Raw genomic sequence first — 22,419 nt, 5'->3', positions numbered from 1 at the left:
ATAAAGGAGACATTAGCTATATCTGCAATGTTTTATTTCTTTAATAAAACAAAGCTATTGAAAGTGAATTGGAAAAAAGTTAACACTATTAATTTTGAAAGATGAAATCATGAGAATTTTTAATATTATTCATTTTAGTTCTCTGTTGACATTGAAATTTTAAAAACTAATACTAAAGAATATCACCAGGAGATTTTCCATGATTATATATGCAGCTTATCTTCCCAACCTTGAAACTCACCAACTCAGATAATCCATTTTACCAGTACTGGGTTAGAGCTTGTCTGGTTTAGCACCTTCATTTCTTTAAGGAGTAGAAACTGGCTTTCCTTAAATTGGGTATCTTGTTAATGAGGCAGAGGTGGAATGATAACTCAGATTTTCTGATCTCCAGCCAGCTGTCTACTGTTTTCAGTACCTTGGCATTGGGGTCCAGGACGATAAACTCAAAAGCCTGACATATCTTCAGTCAAGCCACAAGGATTTCATTCTCTTCACAATTTTCTGCTTATTGGGACAGAAAAGAAGGATTCAGATGTTTTAGAAAAGATTTCTGAAAATCCAAAGGTTAATTTCCAGCTAATGTGAAAATCAGTTAACCAAAGGAGTTCACTCCACTGGCTCTTAATTATGTGAGTTATCACAGGATGAGGATTTATGGATTCAACCCTCTGTATCCACAGGTTTCACATCCATGGATTCAACTAAGCATGGATCAAAAATATTAAAACAATAACAATATAACAATAAAAATAACACAAAAATAGAATATAACAACTATTTACATTGTATTAGGTATTATAAATACTCTAGAGATAATTTAGAGTATGTGAAAGGATGCATGTAGGTCATATTTCAAATACTACACCATTTTATATCAAGGTCTTGAGCATTCAAAGATTTTATTATCCTAATGTAGGGGAGAGGGTCCTGAAACCAATCCCCTGTGGATACTGAGGGCTGACTATAAACCTGAATTCAGTAAGACCTCGTAAGTTTCTAATCTGGGAGGTACTGAGGGGGGATGGAGAGTAAACAGAAAGAAAGAAAAGCATGAGTCTCTGATCTTGACTAAACTGCAAATCAATAAGGTAGGAAAACCAAGATGCCATTTGACACCTACTTAAGCTCAGAGCATGACTAGGATTTGGTTGGGATATGCATGGAAGGTAGGAAAAATGGTATAAGGATGAAGACAGGAAATAACTGACTGAGCAAAGGTCCACAGCATAAGTGCTTTCTGACAAGGTTGGGTAAGGTGAGACAGGCAGGGAAGTCAACCTGTCTAGAGCAGGAAGTTTCTCTTGGAGAGTGGTAGACAGATACTTTGATAGGGTAGGGCTGATTTGAAAGGGTGTGGGTGGTAGACTTGGTGATTTTGACTATTCAGCATGGAATCATGAGTTCTGGAGTATAGTTGTAGCAGAGAAATTATTTTGTTATTCCTGTTGGTTAGATGCTAGCTAACCCAATTAAAAAATGAGCAATAACTGAACAGAAATTTCTGAAAAGACACACAAATGACCAACAGATATGTGAAATAATGTCACTGTAACTAATTACCAGAGAAATCCAAATTAAAACCAAAATGAGGCATCACCTTACACCTGTTAAAATGGCTACTACCAAAAAGATAAAAGATTGTGTTGGCCATAGGATATAATTTTAATGTAGCAAACCCCCACATTGTGACCATACCTCCATATTCAGCTTCCTCTCTGATGACTGCCATCATGCTATACTTCACCAACTCTTAACTGCTTACAGTTTTGAGTACACACTGTATTCCTCACCTTTGTACCTCTGCTACCACGGTCCTCTTCATCTGGCTGAACTCTATCTGGTTCTTTAGACTCAGCTTAATCAATATCTTTCCAGGAGCCTATCCTTACCCTAAAATGACTTTTAAGAAATGCACATAGAAATCTTGTAAAACATTGATACATTGAAAAAAAAATTACCATAAACTCTTAACCCTAATGTGAGCATTATAACTATTTGATGATTTTCCTTCCAGCTTTTTAAGGCCTATTTTATTTAAACAATAGAGATTTTATTGTACAAAATTTTGCATTCTGTTTTTTATTTGATTTTACATTATCCTTTGAGCATTATCCCATTATTAAAAACAATGTAAATAGCTTTATAATGTATTCCACCATGTTGGCTTACTTCAATACATCTAATTATTCTTCTATGAAAAAAAAGATTGTGTTGGCAAGGTTGTGGAGGAAAGGGAACCCTTGCACACTATTGGTGGGAATGGATATTTGTATACACACACACAATAGAATACTATTCAGCCTTTAAAAAGTAGAAAATCTTGTCATTTGCTTCAACATGGATGAACCTGGAGGATATTATGTTAAGTGAAATAAGCCAAGCACAGAAAGACAAATACCACACAATCTTACTTATATGTGGGATCTAAAAAAGTTGAACTTAACAGAAGCAGAGACTAGAATGGTGATTACCAGGGGTGGAAAGTGAGGAATGGGATAATATTGGTTAAAGGGTACAAAGTTTCAGTCAAACAGGAGGAATAATTTCAAGATATCTATTGCGCAGCATAGGAACTATAGTTAATATATTATATACCTGAAAATTGTGAAGAAAGTCAATCTTAAAAGTTATCACTACAAAAAAAATTCATGTGAGGTGAAGGTTATGTTAATTAGCTTGATTTAATCATTTTAAATGTATACACATATAGAAACATCATGTCGTATATCATATATTTATACAATTTTTTTAAATTAAAACTTAATAAAGACAAAAAAGAATATTGAAATAATCCAAGCAAGACATGAGAAGCACTTAGATAGACTTCAGTGTTTTTAAGGATAGAAAGGAAGGGGACAGATCCGAGTAACTTTTCAGAAATGGGCAAGGCTTAATGTCTTATGGAAAGGGTAGGAGGTGGTCAGTGAGAAGAGAAAGTCAAGATTCAGGGGTGACTCCACACTTTTTGGCTTGGATGACCGTGAACATGAGAGGTGCGGCAGATTTTGTAGGGGAGAGAAGCTCACTGCCAAGCATCCTGGATTTGAGGGGACAGTAGAAACCCTGTTACAGGGTTTGGTGGGCAGTGCTACTACCCTATCTCCCACAGGCACATTAGCATTAACATCAGTGCATCTGAGGAATTGTCCTGGCTAGTGTCTAATTCCCAAGAAGACTCATCAGGCCTCAAGGTAATCAGAAGTTGAGGAGTTGGTTGTAATGCCTCTCCATGGCTTCACTTTCAGAATGCATTGGAGGCTCATTCATTAGATAAAGATCAAAAGAGTGATTTTGACAAAGCATTGCACAGATTCTATAATGAGAGGGAAATGAAAATGGTTGGCAGCCCATTATTAAGCGTAATAACTAGGTTGCAATGAGATGAAGGACTTCATTTAGGCAGATCTTTCCCATTGATGAATAGTAGGGGGTAAAAGTGTGAAATGGAAGCATATAATCCAATTCATAAAATATGTAAACTGAACAGAAATTTCTGCAAAGGTATTTTTAAAAACCCAAGGCAATAGTACTACCTAGATTTTCTTCTAGGGTTTTTATGGTATGCAATACTCATTCATTGTATATATAGAGCTGACTGTGAAATCTTTCTACTGATGGACAATGATGCACAGATGAAATTTTTAAAATCAGTATTTTTTCCACTGACAGAACTTTATTTTTTAAAAAAATGACAAAAGCTCTGTCTGTACTTCTAGGCTGGGAGAAAAGAGGCACAGGTGTAGCAACAGGGGCACAGGCCACTCACATTTTAGAGAGTTTGACTTGCTTGTGCCTGTGGAGTGCCCACTTGAGGCAGACAGAGTCCACTGTGCTGGGTATAAACAGGAAGAAACTTTTCTTAGATGGGGGCATAAATGAGACAGAAATAGAGGGCATTCAACTCCCACATTAAAATACTAGGAAAAAGAGCATAACATTTTATTCAACAAGTAAAATATATACAAATGTTAAAATAAACACAACTATATTTCTTTTTTTTTTAAGAGGAATTGACTAAATTTTATTTATTTATTATTTATTTATTGAGACAGAGTCTTGATCTGTTGCCCAGGCTGGAGTGCAGTGGCACGACCTCTGCTGGTGTGCAGTGGCACAATCTCTGTTCACTGCAACCTCTGCCTCCCAGTCCCAAGCAACTCCTGCCTCACTGTCCAGAGTAGCTGGAATTACAGGCGTGTCCCGCTAATTTTTGTATTCTTAGTAGAGATGAAGTTTCACTGTGTTGGCCAGACTGGTCTCAAACCCCTGGCCTCAAGTGATCTGTCTGCCTCGGCCTCCCAAATTGCTGAGATCACAGGCATGAGCCACTGCACAGGCCCACACACAACTATATTTCTTAAATATAATGGTAGGAATGGGATAATCATTCCCAGATACTTAATTTTAAATAAATTGGTAGGAGTCAGATAAAGTTTTCCAAAGTTTAGATCTGACCTTTGGAGGTTACGTCAAGATCATGAATTATTAATAATTACTCTGTAAACACTGTGTATAACTCATAGACAAATAATTAGCATATATTATCTTACAGCTATTCTTCCCACAATGGTTATTATTTGGGAATATGATGTCCCTCAGCTGGAAATGTCTACTCCTAGACAGGCATGAACTTTGTGGAACACACATGACAATTTAGATAGCACCAAGCAAATTTTAATATTTTACTAGCTCCTGGGCTGGGATAAAGAGAAGTATAGAAGGCAGGATATAGAACACATAATGATTAAGATTATTGTTTGGACCAACGGAGGCAAGATGGTGCACTTCCGGGTTCTTCATCAGCAACTTTTCCGGCAGGCCCGAAAATGCAGCTGGCGCCGGGGAAGGTGCAGACCAACCGGGCATGCGCCAGGTGACGTCAACCCGAAAAGACCAAGATTTACCTGGTCGCACCTGTGGAACGCCCCCCCCCCACACCCACCCACCCCCCTGTCCCGCCTATTGCCCTCCCACTCCTAGAAAAGCCGCTCCCGGCAGACGCCCCCGCGTGGACTTCCCAGCCCCCACTCCTGTCGGGACTGTATTAGGAACTCCCTCCCAGAGCTTCACCAGGTGACTCTGTTGGCCTCCTTTGCCGGAGGCCGACAGACATCACCCCCACACCTTCTTCCCTGAAGCTGGGTGACCAAAAAATAAATTTGCAGTTTTGCTCCTACCCTTGCCTACTCGCTGGTTCTTTTGTGCTCGCTCTGGTGGTCTTAGAAAAACAAATCAATTATAAGTTCTGTGTCCAACTTATTTGGGTTAGAGTCTGAATTCTGCCACTACAACTTGAGTGACCTTGAGCAAGTCACTTAAACTCTCTGAGCTTTCTTTTTCTCTCATCAGTAAAGTGGAAATAACAAGAGTCCCTCCCTCCCAAAGTTGACATGAGAATGAAAGGAGAAAAATTTGTGCAAAACACCTAGCACAGTTCTTGGATGTTCTGTTCTAAGGGCCCAATGAAACTCATAGCTGCTGCTGCTGTTACACCTTTCTGTGCTGGGTCATTCACTAGAGGGTGTCTGTGTGTGTAGCCTGGTTCCCCAGTTTAAGCAAGATCGCAGCTGTATTCTCAACTTTTGGCTTCTGTCACCGACAATGGTGCATTCCCATAGGTGTGCTGTGATTCACCTCCAGCAACCAGCAGTTGGTCAATGATAAATCCTTAGTTTTAAAGCTAATGTGGGGAAAACATGTAAAACAAAAACTTGGACAGCTCGCCCTCTAGTGGTAATTTTATGAATTGCCCCCAACAATTGCCCTGTTAGCTCACAGGAAAACTGATAGTAAAAATGGGTGGGATTAAGTTTGCATAGTTAAAACACCTGGTTTAACAAATGAATTTGTTAATCACAAACACATAATAAGCTAGTATAGGGTACGTGCTTGCATATTTTCTCACGTGTTGATTAGCCATTATACCTAACGAGGGATTTCCAATTTGGGGAAATAAAAGTCCAGAATCAGCAATTCTATACGTAGATATATATATCCTGTTCCCCAATAAGAAATTGTACATAGTCATTAGAGTCTAGTTTTATTGCACTCAATATTCTTTTTTTTCTGAAATAATGTTATAATTGTTGATAATAGCAACTTATCCTCTTATAGGTATTTATAAATTTTCAGTGTTTTTTTTTCTTTCTTTCTTTAAAAAAAAAAAAAAAAAAAAAAAAACAGATAGATGCAGCAGGATTTGCCTTCCTGATTGTACTGAAGGGAAATTAGGAGGCTTATCTATAAAGAGGCTAAATGAGTTTGCTTGGGACACCCAGGGCACTTTGCAGGGGACTGCACTAATTTTTACTCGTAGGAATCTCCTTCTAGCAAAATAAGTTGCATAGATGCTGGCATGTTCCTTTCTAGTCTTTATGTGCTCCTTCTTTGGAATCTTTATGTTGAATTCCCTACACATACACTGGTTGTACAGATCAGAATGAAAATGATTAAAATAGAGATACAAGTTTTATAGAAGTGACTTTCTTCACTCCATTATAATTGTTTTGGATAACTGAGATATTAAAGCACTTTGTTTGTTTGTTGGTTTTGAGACAGAGTCTCACTGTGATGCCCAGGCTGGAGTGCAATGGCATGATCTCAGCTTGCTGCAACCTCCGCCTCCTGGGTTCAAGTGATTCTCCTGCCTTGGCCTCCCAAGTAACTGGGACTGCAGGCATGCGCCACCATGCCTGGCTAATTTTTGTATTTTTAGTAGAGACAAGGTTTCACCATATTGGCCAGTCTGGTCTCGAACTCATGACTTCAGGTGATCTGCCCACCTCAGCCTCCCAGAATGCTGGGATTACAGGTGTGAGCCACTGCACCCGGCCGATATTAAAGCATTTGTACCCGCAAGACTAAACCAAATAATAACTTTTTGAGCCTTATAGAAATCTAAGTCAAGGGAGTAGTGATGAGAATCTTAAAAGCCCACAATTTTTGTTCTTTTAAATACTGAAATTGCTATTCATAAGACTTGAGTGAACAGAGAAAGGATAATTTAGGAATAGGAGGTGTTTTCAAATCCAGGGATCAGAATATTTATAATCAGACTTACTGATTGTGAAACAGAGGGCAGACATACATTCACTGATACTTTCAGTGAGTTCGTTCCACAGCAAGCTTCAGTCCAACTGCAGAGTTTCACTATTCAGGGGAAGTAGTGAAATTCCCTTCCTTCAATGCCTCCATTCACATTTGTGGCTGGTCAGTGAGATATAGTTATCAAACCACCTGTGGGAGAAGCCAGTCTATCGAGTCAACACTCTTCTCAGGAGCCCTGGAAGGAGCTTGCTTAAATAGGTGCCACTGGAATTGTGACCAGTATAGGGCTGGATAGCTCTGTGGATTGGAGGCTTGTGCAGATGGGATCAAGCGCACCAGTTGGCTCCCTCTATGGGCTACTCAGTTCCACTGTGGCCCCAATTGATCTGTAGCCTGCACCTTTGTCAGCTGCATCACAGATGTATTCATTCAGCATTTGCCAAATATGTATGGAGAGTCTACATACAAGGGGCTGTGGAAGTGTGACATGTGATTGCAAACTCCTGATGACAGAAATCTGTCTTGTGTGCATTACTTTCAATGGCACTTGGCAAATTCAGTTATATGTGACCTTTCATCTCTCCTTGCCCTTTTGTGACTTTCTGACACCTCTAAGCTCTTCCCTCTTAACGTCAGTGTTCAATCCCTCCATGTTGACTGATCACCTGACTTTTCAGGCCTCTTACCTCAGCCTATACTTCTTAGTTGCTTACCTAGTCCCAAATCTAAAAATAAGTGTGCTATATCCTTTTCTAGCTCCTTTTCTTCCACTCTTGGATTATTAAGAATAGCAATCCAATAAAAAATAATCATACCAACTTGTTGGAATCTAGTAGGGGTCTCATACTCTAATTTAGGTTTAAGGCTACAATGCCTTAGCTCATGGAAATGGATTTCTACTGATGAAAGTGTAGAGTGGGAAAATATTTGGTGGCACATAGGCATTCATAGATCAGTGTTATCATACCTCTGGTCCATTTTAATGGGAAAATTCCCTGAGATCTCTTGAAATATCTTATGTTGTAACCTTACACTGCAAATACTAAGGGAAAAGAATAAATGGGGATAATGTTTAGAAATTACTTTCTCCATTATTGTATTTCTGTTCTCTGGCTATTGACTACCTTATAACTAAATACTCCCTCTCTGATACCTAAGGCAAGGGAATAGAAGTACAGAGACCATAAATCTATTAAGTCAAATACATATTGCTCACATGGCCTTTAAAGGGAAATGAATTATCAGTGTACTCTCCAGGTCTGCATGATAAAACTAATTGTAATGGCAATTAAATGTCTTACACTGCCATTGAGCATGCTTGCTGTGACTCTGGAGCAGATACATTGATTACCTTCAGTACTTACCATGTCCCATCACTAATGGGCCAAAGCAGAGTGTTAACATTGTAAAGGTGTAGGATTATGCAATAGATCACTTAGAAAAGATAACTAAAGAGATTTGGGAAGCAAATTGAAATAGTATTTCATATTTTTTTTCTATCAAGTAGATAATGATAGAGTTTGATGCTATTTTGCAAAGCCAAATTTGTTAATTCAAAAATATTTGCTGTGCATCTTAGGATTAGGGGAAAACAAAAACTGAAATATTAAACAGTTTTTAAAAATATTCCCATGGGGTTTATTTTGTGTCTATTAACCAACTTTTGAAAAACAAGCTATGAGAAAACATATATTTTCTAACAAATATTTATATCATTACCTCTCAGTTGTTTCAATGCATGCAAACAGTATCACAGATAATTTATAAAAAGAATAATATAAAATCCATTTAAAGATGATAAAACAATAAATATTAAAGTTGTATTTGATCCAGAGGTGTATCACTAGTAATTTATAATAACTCAGAAAGTTCAACAAATTCAAGTTTCCTTCTTTTCCTTCTTGAAAGTTTCGTAGTGACAAATGACAGGTAAACAATCCAATAGCAAGGACTGAATTAAAAAGACCCCTGAGAGACAGCCAGTGATCAGTACATATTTAGTCCAAACCACTGTACCTTCTTGGCTTTAACAGTGTACAATGATCATCAGAATCCATAGTGATGAATCTGATACCTCTGAATCCTCGAAGAAAGTTTAGATGCCCTTCACTATCAATTTAAAGGGAGTTATTTATTTGTTTGTTTGTTTATTTCTAATGAATACCTCACATACTATAAGAGGAGTTGAGGCAGTGTGTAATAACAGCCCACGTGCAGCAGGCCAGTGAAAGCCAAAGTCAGAAAGAGAGATCAGAAACCAGTGTTCATAATCTTTCTTGGGCCATAGACCCCTTTGAAAATCTGAAAGAAAAAAGAGCTATGGAAAATTTCCCCAGAAAAGTATACCTGCATAAATAGGCACATTGTTTTGCCAACAACCTTGAAGCCCAGGCAGGCATCCTCCCACTGGGTGTCCTTGAACCCTAGTTCAAGAACCCCTCATATAGAGAAAGTGAAATCCTGAGGTAAGATAGTTATTACACTTGAACATTGCATTTAGCTCTGAGCTTCCTGTCAACTGAGGTTAAAAGATTAAACACGTTGGGTTAGAGTTCTCAACATCTAAAAAAGGAAGCAGATCAGTTCAAAAAATCATAAGTGAAACATATAATTTTAAAATGGCAATGTTTATACATTTATCTGAGATGATTGTTATGATCAAGAAAAATGAAGGGATATAGCATAATTTGATGAATTTTTTTTTTGAAAATAAGTGATTGGAAATAAAATAGCTATGCTAATTATATTGACCAGCATATGAGATTGGCCACAGCATTTCATTTTTAATCCTTCTGGAAAATAAGGAATTTACTGTACATGTCTGTCTTTAGTGGTACATTTACCTACCTAATATTATTTGATTACAGCTGACAGTAATATAATATATTCCCATGAGCACTCAGCAGCTAAGCAGAAAGGGAGGCCTTAGGGTATAAAGAGAAATTGACCTATGGTTAAATATATGCTATTAATAGGTCATACCATGGAAAACTAGCATATATATAACAGCAAATAATCACTGTAGGTGCCTACTGCTTTCAACTAGAGCATTTACTTTCTCAAAGGCAAATAATAGCACAATTGTTATTGTCACAATTATAGGCATAGGCAGTATAGGGTAGGGGTTAAGAACACAATCTGGAATCAGAGACTGGTTTTCCACCACTTACTGGCTGTGCGACCTTGGGCAAAGTCATTTAACTTCTTTTGTTTCAGTGTCTTCATTTGTAAAATAATAAGAAAAGCATTCATCTCAGGACCACTTCTAGGCTGTGTAGAGGTCTCTTGGAAATAAGTGTTTTGTGGGGCTCCTGTCTATATAAACAATTTGAGTCACCTAAAACCAATATGTCAGCATCATTCTAGTAGTCCAATTTCATAGGCTAATGTGATGGAAATACTGCAAGGCTAGTAGAAGCAAACAACTTGCCTGGCCATTCTGCTGGAATTAGGACCTGGCCATGGTGCCACAGGACAACCCTATAGGCACGAGTTCTGGAGCTCCTTGAAGAATCTGGTCTATCCTAAGCAGAAGGTGGCTGCAGAAGATTGGAAGATACCCCAAAGGCACGAGGCTGGATCAGGGACTGTGCTTACTAAGGTTTAAGCAGGATACAAGTCTATCTCATAGGGTCACTGGGAAGATTGAATGAAGTAATCTATGAGGAGCACTTAGGATATGTTGGTGATGATTACTGCTCACACTATTATTGTCAACAATGCTCACTGAATCTTACGCCTCTTCTGATTTTCTTTCAGTGGATGGCTGCATTGATTGGTCAGTGGATCTCAAGACATACATGGCTTTGGCAGGTGAACCAGTCCGAGTGAAATGTGCCCTTTTCTACAGTTATATTCGTACCAACTATAGCACGGCTCAGAGCACTGGGCTCAGGCTTATGTGGTACAAAAACAAAGGTGATTTGGAAGAGCCCATCATCTTTTCAGAGGTCAGGATGAGCAAAGAGGAAGACTCAATATGGTTTCACTCAGCTGAGGCACAAGACAGTGGATTCTACACTTGTGTTTTAAGGTGAGTGTTGTGTGAAAACATTGTCCAGTTACATGGCTGATAGTCTTTTGAGTGGGACTTGAGTACATATAGGTATGCCTCATGTTGTATAATGGATATGTTCTTGAAAGGTTGCAGTACATGTGGAGCTTCAGTAAATTCCAGTTCTAATTATCTATCAGAACTACATAGCAAATTCCTATTAGATTTTCATAAAGTAGAATTCCCATTTACTGTATGTGCTTATGTAATTTAGAAAATTTTGTGACTCGGGCCGGGCGCAGTGGCTCACGCCTCTAATCCCAGCACTTTGGGAGTCCGAGGCGGGTGGATCACCTGAGGTCAGGAGTTTGAGACCAGCCTGACCAATATGGTAAAACCCTGTCTCTACTAAAAATACAAAAATTAGCTGAGCATGGTGGTGGGTGCCTGTAGTCCCAGCTACTCGGGAGGCTGAGGCAGGAGAATTGCTTGAACCCGGGAGGCAGAGGTTGCAGTGAGCCGAGATCACGCCACTGCACTCCAGCCTGGGCGACACAGTGAGATTCCATCTCGAAAAATTTAAAAAAAAAAGAAAAATTTCTGACTCATTTCTTCCCTCACCCCACCCCTGCCCCAGGGTCTTATATTAACAATTAGTTTTACATACAGCTAGTTGACTCAATTATCTTGATATCTGGTCATGAAAATGATCTAAAATATCATTTTAGCCATGATCTTGCCTTTCTTGTTGATGAAAAATAGTTTCAAATGCCTCTGGGAGATTTCTTAGCAAATGTACTACTGGTGAAATCCTTCATAGATTTTGCAATGCAAGTTTGAGTCCACTGTGTCTAAATAATCAACATGGAGCTCTGTAAATACACCGTCATCCTGAGTTTCTGGGTACTATAGTGGGAAGATATCACAGACACAATTCTTGCTTGCAAGAAGTTTACAGTAAAAAGCAGTATGTTTTTCCCTTAGGGATTCTACAGTATGCTCTCCCTTCCCCCTCTACCCCAGTGATAGAATCTAGGTTCTAGCATCTAGCATCTCAAATAGAGACTGGATTAGGTATTTAAGTAGGTAGCTGAGACGACCTTTAAGCCACCTTTCAATTCTGCAATTTTGGGAATCTTTGATCTTGCTCACCAGGGACCTGTACTCTACTATTTGATTTTAACTCCTTGGAAATGCAGACCTTTCCTATTTTTGTGTCCTGTGAACTTTGATGCAAAAGCTATGTCACTTCCTCATCAAAAGCACTTGGAAGCCCTTGGCGAAGCCTCATTGTTCAAAAGGCCGGGAGAACAAGGTGGTATATAAATAGCCTTCTGGATGCTCTAAGAATCACTTTTGTGTGTAGGGAAAAAAAGTGGAGTGACGGGGGAGCAAATGGTGAGTTTAGTCTGTTTGTGGTGGGCAAAATCTCCAGGATCTTGGGAGAACAGCAATCATTCTGATCACACCCTTAGTGTTAAGCAATATTTTCTCTTACTTGGGCAGCTCTTGGCAAAATTGAGAAGTAGATGTAATTCAGCTTTAGTGACAGACACTATATTCTCTAGGGTGCTGCTACTCTTTCCTTGCTTATCTCCTCTCTGCTTGTCTCCTCTTCATCCCCCACTGTCATTAAAAACCCACCAACCAAAATTCTCTCTCTTCTCCTCCCACTACACCATTTGCTTCTTGTTTGTTGTTTTCACAAATTTAAAGTTTTATTTGCAAAGCATCAGTCCACTATGTACAGGTGCTAAGCTTACAATGAATTATTAAACCAATTGTTGCTACTTCCCCAGGCCTGTTAATGTCTTCAGTCTTGTTACCTCCCCTCTTTTCCCTTCTCTGCTCTAACCCCATTCCCTTACTCCTAGCAATATTAACAACTTAGTGTGTATCCCTACATGCATTTCCCCTACTGTTTTAATTATACAAACATACTGACACGGGTATTTTCTCCTCATTTTTTTACAAAATGAAAAGAGGGTTCTAGATTTCTCTGCATTTTCTTTGTTTAGTAAAAATACATGGTATAAATTTCTCCAAGTCAATTGATAGAGAGCTTTTTTTTAACTTTTAGTTTAGGTTCAAGGGTATATGTGCAGGTTTGTTATACAGGTAAACTGCATGTCATGGGGGTTTGGTGTACAGATTATTTTGTCACCCAGGTAATAAGCATAGTACCTGATAGGTAGTTTTTTTATTCTCTCCCTCCTCCCCCTCTCCACAATCAAGGAGGCCACCGTGTCTGTTGTTTCCTTCTTTGTACCTATGTGTTCTCATTGTTTCACTCCCACTTATAAGTGAGAACATGCAATATTTGGCTTCCTGTTCCTTATTTTACTAAGGATAATGGCCATCCACATTGCTACAAAGGACTTTCTTATTTACAGCCGCATAGTATTCCATGGTGTATATATATGTACCGCATTTTCTTTATCCTGTCTACCAGTGATAGGCATTTAGGTTGATTCCATGTTTTTACTATTGTGAATAGCGCTGCAATGAATATATATGTACATGTGTCTTTATGGTAGAATGATTTGTATTCCTTTGGGTATATACCCAATAATGGCATTGCTGGGTTGAAGGGTTAAATATATAATATTGTATGTTGCTTAATATTTTATGATACCAGAGTTCAGTCAATCATTTCTGTATTGATGAGTGTACACTTTGTTACCAGTATTTTGTCCCTACAAAAGGTGCTGTAATAAAAATCCACTATTTGCTTTTCAATGAACTTTAAGAAGTCTTTGATTTACATAATTATGGCAAAGATAATGTAGAGTTCCTGTACACTTTATATCCAGCTTTCCCATTTTATTAACATCTTACATGACTGTAGTACATTTGTTACAATTAATGAACCAATAGTAGTACATTATTATTAGCTAAAGTCCATATATTCTTCACATTTCTTCAGTTTTTCCTTAATGCCTCTTTTTCTATTTCAGTATCCCATCTCTGGTAGCACATTGTATTTGGTTGTCATGTCTCCTTAAGCTCTTCTTGGCTGCATCAGTTCCTCAGACTTTCCTCATTTTTGATTACCTTGACAGTTTGAGGTGTACTGGTCAGATAATTTGTAGAATGGTCCTCCACTGGGATTTATCTGATATTTTTCTCATGGTTAGACTGGGGTAATATGTTTTGAGGAGGAAGATTACAAAGGTAAAATACCATCCTCATCACGTTGTATCAAGGATATAATTTATAATTTTATTACTCATTAATATTTATATTATACACCGACTTGTAATACAATTCGACTTAATTTTCTCGCTCAAATTCTTCCACCTTTGTCCAGGAAGCTCTTTCAGTTGGCTCATTTGTCCCTTTGATATAACTCTGTCATGGAGTGGTGGTTGTATTTTTTATTTTTTATTTTTTTGGCATTTCCTTACATTGTAGAAAGATGTTCCAGGTTTATCTTATATATTTTGTGCCCCAGTTCTAGAATTAGCCATTTTCCCAAGGAGTCCTGTTTTTCTAAAGAATAATTGCATTAGAAACCTAGATTTGGTTGCTAGGTATGCTATTTGCTACTGGGGTGTTGTTGCTTCTGGGTCCTCTCAGCTGACAGTCTATTTGCTTTTAAACAAAGCCATAGATTGTGAAGGAGTACTTTAGGGATAGTGGAACTTCCCAAGGTCCCTGAAGTCCTTTCCTATAGGTGACCCTCTCTTTACAGTACATTTCAGATTTGCCTTTTTTACGTGTATTTTGGATACCATCTGAGTCAGAGGTTCTCAACTCACATCTAGACCAATAGAAGATAAAATAATTCCACTAAGATTCAAACATAACGGGTGACTTTTTAACTTTTGTGCAGCAAGCCTTAGGGAGCTATTGGGACTGATAGAGATAGGTGGAACTGTTGAATATTATCTCCCATGTGTGCCTTAGTAAGGAAAAAAAATGTTTGGAAATCACTATTCTAACAGAATCATCCAGTCTTTTGTCAACTCAGAGATACATAAATCTATTCCAGGTGTATAAGTGAAATAACATCTGTCTGTAAATAATGAACCTGTTTTTCATATCTAGTAGTGGCCAATGACTTCTACTATGTGCCAAGTGAGAAATTCAGCCCATATAGGTGATTTTATGCAATTGCCAAGAGTGACATTTATAGTGAAAAGGGCTCTTAATTTGACAGTGTCAGTATTCACCTAAAGCCTCCAGTTTGATACCACTTTAAGGTAATCAAGGATGACTTTTCTGTGTTTTATTGATCTCATTAAAAGTTACTCTACTGATATCATTGTGATTAAAAATGAAGATATTAAATATTTAGTAATATTCTCCACCCATTTGAATGACAGCAAGAAAAATTTACTGTTTGTGACCTTTCAGTAGCCAATTGGCTACTGAATAATTTTTAAATTTTTCTTTGGCCAGTCTCAAGAGTGATTAGTTGAATTTCCCAGCATAATAATGGGCTGGTAATATGAGAATGGTAGAGGATTAAGTCATATTTTGAGAGACAGTGCCAATCCAAGAATTACACTAGTATTTGCAATGGAAACATGAATTAATAGGATAAAAATGATAAGAGTAATCTTATTTGACAAAATCTCACATATCATTTTCTCAACAACTTGGAACGAGGGGTGACTTAAGCTGTGAATGAAGATAGATATAGTCATATAATCCTGCATTGAATTCACAGATATTGAAAAGAACAATTGGCTGGGTGCGGTGGCTTGTGCCTGTAATCCCAGCACTTTGGGAGGCCGAGGCAGGTGGATCACATGAGGCCAGGAGTTCGAGCCCAGCCTGGCCAATATGGTGAAACCCGGTCTCTACTAAAAATAGTAGAGACTATTTTTTCGCTGGGCATGGTGGTGCACATCTGTAATCCCAGCTACTCGAGAGGCTGAGGTACGAGAATTGCTTGAACCAGGAGGCAGAGGTTGCAGTAAGCCGAGATTGTGCTACTGCACTCCAGCCTGGGTGACAGAGTGAGACTCCATTTCACACACACACACACACACACACAATTAAATATAATTGAACACCTGTAAAAACCTAACATTTAGGGATAATTATGACTGAGTGCAGGGAATCAATTAGAGGTTCAAAATTATTATGACCATTTACCTCTGCAACGAGGTAAACAGAACAAGGAGCTCCCTTATAAAATGGGGAGCATTATCCAAATATTTTTGGTCTCTAATAGTCATCGAAAGAAGTGAGGTTCTCAAAATCTGAATGCCTCACAACATCTTTCTGAACAGTTCCTTAGTATATATCTAGCCAGGAGCACAATTGCTGTGATTTCAAATGTGAATAATCAATTCATGTTTGAATGATTATTACTCCAGCAAAGCAACATCAGAAGAAAAGTTAAGGGAGTGAATACATTTGAAATGAAAAGTATAGCATGTTGCTAATTTTTGAATCTTTATGGTGGGTACATGAGGATTCATCATATTGCCCTGTGTATTTTTTTGATGATGTTTGAAATAGTGCATAATAAAAAAAAAGAAATAAATGTAAGTATACAGTAATTTTACCTGATTTTATTGTCACTTAAATGATCCTGGCCTATAAATACCTAGGCATCATATATAAGCAAGTATTTTTATTTCAGTCAATAAACATTCATTGAATACATATCTTGGGACTCACTTTGTGGCATATTGCAAGGAGACCTGTGTCTTCAGAAAAGAAAGTGATGCTCTAGTCTACATCAGACACAAAGCAATAGCTCTTAGCACCTTCCACTCTCCTACCCTACTTCCCATTGCGGTTACCAAGAGATTTTCAAGGACAGTGAACATATCTCATAATTCAATTCCAACTTAACTATTGATCCGTGAAAAGTTAAGTGTCAACAGTTCGGTTACCCAGGTAGCAATTTCCAGGACAGCAGATAGTTTCTTGTCAGAAAAATGAAAGCCTGGATCTTATAGAATTAATTGACCTCAGAAAAGATCAAGATAGTACAGTAGGATCTTGAGACAGCAGGAATTTCATTCCTGAAATGAAATGTAATTAGTTATTTTTCTACCTGCTTTTGTCTATAAGCAGGGGTCTCTGATTCCATTATTTTTCATGGCAATTTGATAACCTACTTGTTAATAAAATTATATAAATAAATTTTAAAATAGCAAAGAAGTAACCGTTTTACTTTATTCTCATTTCATTAGCATTAAATTGGATGTTTTAATGTTTAGAAATATAACCATACTGTTGTACATTAACTATGCAATTTCAACTTCATTCAGTTTATTTACTGGAAGGAAGCAGATGTTTACAGTTTAGTTAACAGGAGTATTTGCTTTGTAAGAATTAATAGGTTATATTTGATAACCACAAAAGAAAAATTGTTCTCAAATAGTCACTGATGAGTTGGCTAACACTGGTATTTATATATACTTTTTAGTTTCATCCCTTGTTTCATTGCACAATCTTAAGTGACTTTGTTTTATGGCTGTGTTGCTCAGAATCAAGGTTTTAACCTAATGCAGGGTTGCAAACTCAAAATCTTTTCAGAGGTCAAGAAGATAATGTGATGAGTGTGGCAGGCAACCTGAAACATTTTGGAGTGTTGGAAGTTGCAGCAATCCCCTCCATAATCTCATTTCATGCACTCTACTCTATTGCCACTACCTCCTATTTTTCTAGCTCATTTTTTTTTTGTATACCTTACCTCTAATAATCTATTGATTCCACCCAGACCTCCTTCTCATTGATCTCACATGTTTTTCACTGTACCTTGTTCTCTTCCCATCTAGCATAGTTCCAATTCAGTGGATCAATCATTATCATCACTCCCATATACACCCTCTTGCTTCTCTTGACCCTTTCTCCCTTCATCTTACTCGCTTGTGGAAACCATAACACTGTTTAAACCTAACTGTCCATCTATACTATGCCTGTATCCTTGCAGCTAAACTTGGCTGAAGGAAAATATGCAATAACATTGACTGGTTTCACCTTAAATTCATTGTTAGGACCTCGAATTGACCTTTAATGCTACCAGGTAGTTTTATTTTATATTAGACCATTCAGCCTCCCATCTGCCTAGATGACTATTTTATATCATCTCCACTCCTCAGGTCTTCAATATCTCCTCCCCCTTGCTTCCAGTTTCACAGAGAAAAAAAAAATGATGTAGTCAGGAAAATCTGCCACTAGATCTGCCCACCTACTGGCATCTGTACCTACATATTCTGCCTTCCAGCCTGTTACCACAGGTAAACTGGCCTTGCTTCTATGTAAGGCAAGTCACTTCATGTGTATACCAGATTCTGTCCCTATTTGCTTACCCAAGAACATCACCTGAGCAATTCTCCTCTCTCTCTCCCATATCATGAAAATTTCTATTTCTACTGGATCATTTCCATCAGCATATATACAGATCAATATTTATGCCATCTAAAAAAAATCCTCTCAACTCCACTTCCCTGACAGCCACTATTCCCAGTTTCTTGCTCCCATTTGGAAAAAAACTACCTTAAAGAATTATCTGGTAATGATATCATGGTTGTTTACATAGGTCCAAACCCTTCAAGCTGTACCCATTAAATATGTGCAGTTCTTTGTGTATCAATTATATCTCAATAAAACTATTTATAAAAAAATGTTGTCTGCATTCAGTTTTGAGTACCTCACCACTCATTCTCTAGTAAACCCATTCCAATCAAAATTTTACCTTCACTGCTCTTCCAAACCTGCTCTTATAAAAGTCTCCGATGACCACAACAATGCCAAATCCAATGGGCAGGTCAATTTTCAGTTCTCCTGTTGACCTGTAATGTTATGTGGCATAGTTGATCACTCCCTTCTTTTTGATAAAATATTCTTTACCTGACTTCCAGAGAACAGTACTCTCTTGGCTTTCCTCATACTCTATCAGTTAGTATTTCATAAGTTCTTTTTCTGGCTCTTCATATTCTTTCTGACCCCTTAATGTTAGAGGGCACTAGGGATATAGGCCCAACGTTGCCAGTTTTTCTGATGTTTTGCAATCTGAATAATTGTGTGAAATTTCTCAATGTTTAAATTTATGGGACTCTCCTGTCCAAAAAAGCCCATACTCAGATTCAACCATTCAACTCAGTTCTCACACTCTAAACTAATAGGTTCTGACTCCAACATTAACCTAGAGAGTGATGGTATAGTCATCTTAAAGTAGCGCTGCAGCAGGTTTTATCTGTATTGAAGTGAAGCAGAAAAGTCAACACTCCAATGGCAAGACAGATTAAAGGAAACCCGCCACTCTCCCTAGAGTACATTTGAGCATTCGGTAGTAGAGTCATATGGTGTCCCTTTATGTGGCAACTGGCTCAATTCCAGCTTAATCCCTTGTGTGGCTATTGGAGTCTCCAAAAAAATGTACTGATCAGTATAGGGGTCCTTATTGCTAGCTACAGTGTACTGAAATAGGTATTCTATCAAGAGGATTCTATTGCTATAAAGTGGTGCTTCTCCTTCACCTTCCTTCCTGTCAATGATGAAGCAATAACTCTTTAAAAGGGCAGAGGACTGAAGATGTGCAATAACTCTAGTCCCAGGCATGAAAAGTAACTTCAGTGAAAATATCCATTCAATGCTTATATGGACTAATATTGTGCTTTTCACTGTGGTGAACCCAAGAGAAAATTATGACACAGCATCTGCCTTTAAGCAGTTACTAAAGGAGGAATTACTAAGAGTTACTGAACTAGCTAGGACTCTTCTACACCTAACACTGTGGTGCAATCTTCTATATCACTATTATTACTACTACTGTGTCCCATTAGGATTATGGTCTCTGGAGCTGAACTGATTGCAGTCAAATCCCAGTTTTATTACTTACGAATTGTGTGACCTTGAGCAATTTATATGACTACTCAGGTTCAACCAGGGGACTCACAGTTTGCAGACTCTGAACTATTGGTTCTGACTCCAGCATTAACCTAGGGAGTGATGGTATATTATGGCTGTGCGACCTGTGCCTTGCTTTTCCTCACATGGAAAATAAAGACCCATTTGGTTATTCAACTTAAAATATTTTGAACGCTTGCATTAGGTGTTGAGTAAATGCATTGAAGGAGAGATTAAAGTAATGGAGCTTCCATTCTAGAGTTGGGAAAACATACAAATAACTAATGCAATCACAAGACTGCACTGGGTAATCATAATTCTACACTGGTGAGAATGAAGAAGGGTCATGTTAGAGGAGTGACTGACGGAGAGGCCACTTTCAGTTAGGTGGTCAAGAAGGGCTTCAATAGACATTGGTGAAAGGAGATCAAAGTTCATGGAGTTGATTTTTAATATTTAAGATGATATAAATTTAAAAATCATATCAATAAATAGACACACAAAACCACCTGAGACTATTTTCAGACTAACCATCGTGAAAATTGAAATTTTTCTTATAATCACTAACAGATCACATATAGTCTATGTTTGCACCAACTGAAATGGTAAAGTTTGCATATAACAAGATACAATATTTAAAGTATTTGTAAAGTCTTTCCAATGTAATGGACAGTTTTCTCTTTGGAATTGTAAAACTTGACCTATTTTCATAAACAAAGCCCCTTGCTGCTCTCAAAAAAAAAAAAAAAAAAAAAAAAAAAAAAAAAAAAAAAAAAAAAAAAGAAGGGCTTCACAGAGAAAGTGACAGACAAACTGAGACCTGAATGACAAGAAGGAGCCAGTCTTGTGAAAATCTTGGGGCAGAGTATTCCAGTCAAAGTGAATAGCATGTGTAAAGGTCATGAAATGGGAACAGGCTTGTTATATTCAAGAAAGCTAAAGAAAGGGCTGGGCGCAGTGGCTCATGTCTGTAATCCCAGCGCTTTGGGAGGCTGAGACAGGCAGATTACCTGAGGTCAGAAGTTTGAGACCAGCCTGGCCAATGTGGTGAAACCCCTGTCTCTATTAAAACTACAAAAATTAACCAGGCCTGGTGGTACACACCTACAATCCCAGCTACTTGGGAAGCTGAGGCAAGAGAATCGCCAGAACCTGGGAGGTGGAGGCTGCAGTGAGTTGAGATTGTGCCACTGTACTCCAGCCTAGGCAACAGAGCGAGGTTCCGTCAAAAAAAAAAAAAAAAAAAAACAAAAAACAAAAAAACAAACAAACAAAAAAAAACAAAAAACAACAACAACAACAAAAAAAAACTAAAGAAGGGCAATTTGGTTGGAATGTAGTAAGCTGGAGAATAATGCTACTAGATACTAGATAAGGCTGGAAAAGCAGGCAGAGAACAGAGGACAGATGCTGTTGCATATTATGGACCAGAATAAAAAGTTAATTTTTAAATTAGTAATCAGAGATAAAATTAGTATTTATTTTTGTTAAACTGGAGAGTAACATGATCCAATTTCCATTTTAAAAATGATTACTTTGGTTGCCTGGTGAGAATGGACTACAAGGGGGACAAGCAAGAAGACCAAGTTGAAAAGCAATTGTATTAGTTGAGGAGAGATGTGATAGTAGCTTGGATTGTGGTGGTAGCTATAAAAATAGGGAGACAGGAATGAATCCCAGATATGTATTGAAGGATGAGCTGATAGGACATACTGATGTCCTGGATGTGAGAAAAAGCTGAATAAAAGGTGACTCCTGTTGCTTTTGACTGAAGCAACTGGGTGAATCATGGTGCTATTAATTGAGAGAGAAGACTTGGAGATGAACAAATATCATAGTACCTACCTCAGAGAATGCTGATGAGCACTTAGCACCAATACTGACATAGAGTAAGCACTCTATATATTATCTCTTATTTCTACTTTTGCTACCACCGCCACTGCTACTACTAGCTATAATTTTTTAGCTTTTATTATGTGAAAGCATTTTACTAATCTTTAGAATAACTCATGAGGTAGGTCATATTATTGAAGATGATAAAACTGATACTTATAGAAGTAAAGAACTTGCCCAAGGACACATGGGTAGTAAATGATGGAGCTGGGATCTGGACAGGTTTGACTCCAGAGCTCATACACATTATCAGTTTTCTCTACTGTCTTCTCAATTATTACCAATTTTCACTGTTTTTTTTTATAGTAATCTGTATTTGTATATTACAACAAATGAGATATGGTTATTTACATTAATTCTTGCCTATAAAATGTTCTGTGGTTCTGTGTGTTTTTAGTTTCATCAGTGAACATTATTGTCTAGTGATAAGGATAGAATTTTATTAATTAAAGATGCATAACAGAGGGCAATGAAATAGAGATTCTAAGTTCATGAAAAATGATGATTAAGTTAAAGCAAGAATTTTCAGAGAACCAGACTTCTTGTTTTACCAAGTTTAAAATCCTTTGTGATCACTTTTCAGTTTACATATACAGAAGTGCTTAAAAGTTGTTTACTATTCACAATAGCAAAGACTTGGAATCAACCCAAATGTCCATCAG

At 37.7% G+C, this 22,419-nt stretch overlaps 1 protein-coding gene across 1 annotated transcript in view; it reads left to right on the top strand.

Moving 5' to 3' along the window:
* IL1RAPL2 (interleukin 1 receptor accessory protein like 2) overlaps nt 1–22,419 on the top strand; it is a 1,300,423-nt gene that overhangs the window by 637,651 nt on the left and 640,353 nt on the right. The window contains exon 3 of the mRNA XM_031936643.1: nt 10,810–11,083. Within this exon, the coding sequence (XP_031792503.1) occupies nt 10,810–11,083 (274 nt within the window). The remainder of the gene's footprint in view (nt 1–10,809; nt 11,084–22,419) is intronic.

The sequence above is a fragment of the Piliocolobus tephrosceles genome, chromosome 12 (assembly GCF_002776525.5).
Source record: "Piliocolobus tephrosceles isolate RC106 chromosome 12, ASM277652v3, whole genome shotgun sequence".
Classification (NCBI taxonomy): domain Eukaryota; kingdom Metazoa; phylum Chordata; class Mammalia; order Primates; family Cercopithecidae; genus Piliocolobus; species Piliocolobus tephrosceles.
The sequence above is the reverse complement of the archived record's forward strand: the minus strand, read 5'-3'. Positions and strand labels throughout refer to the sequence as shown.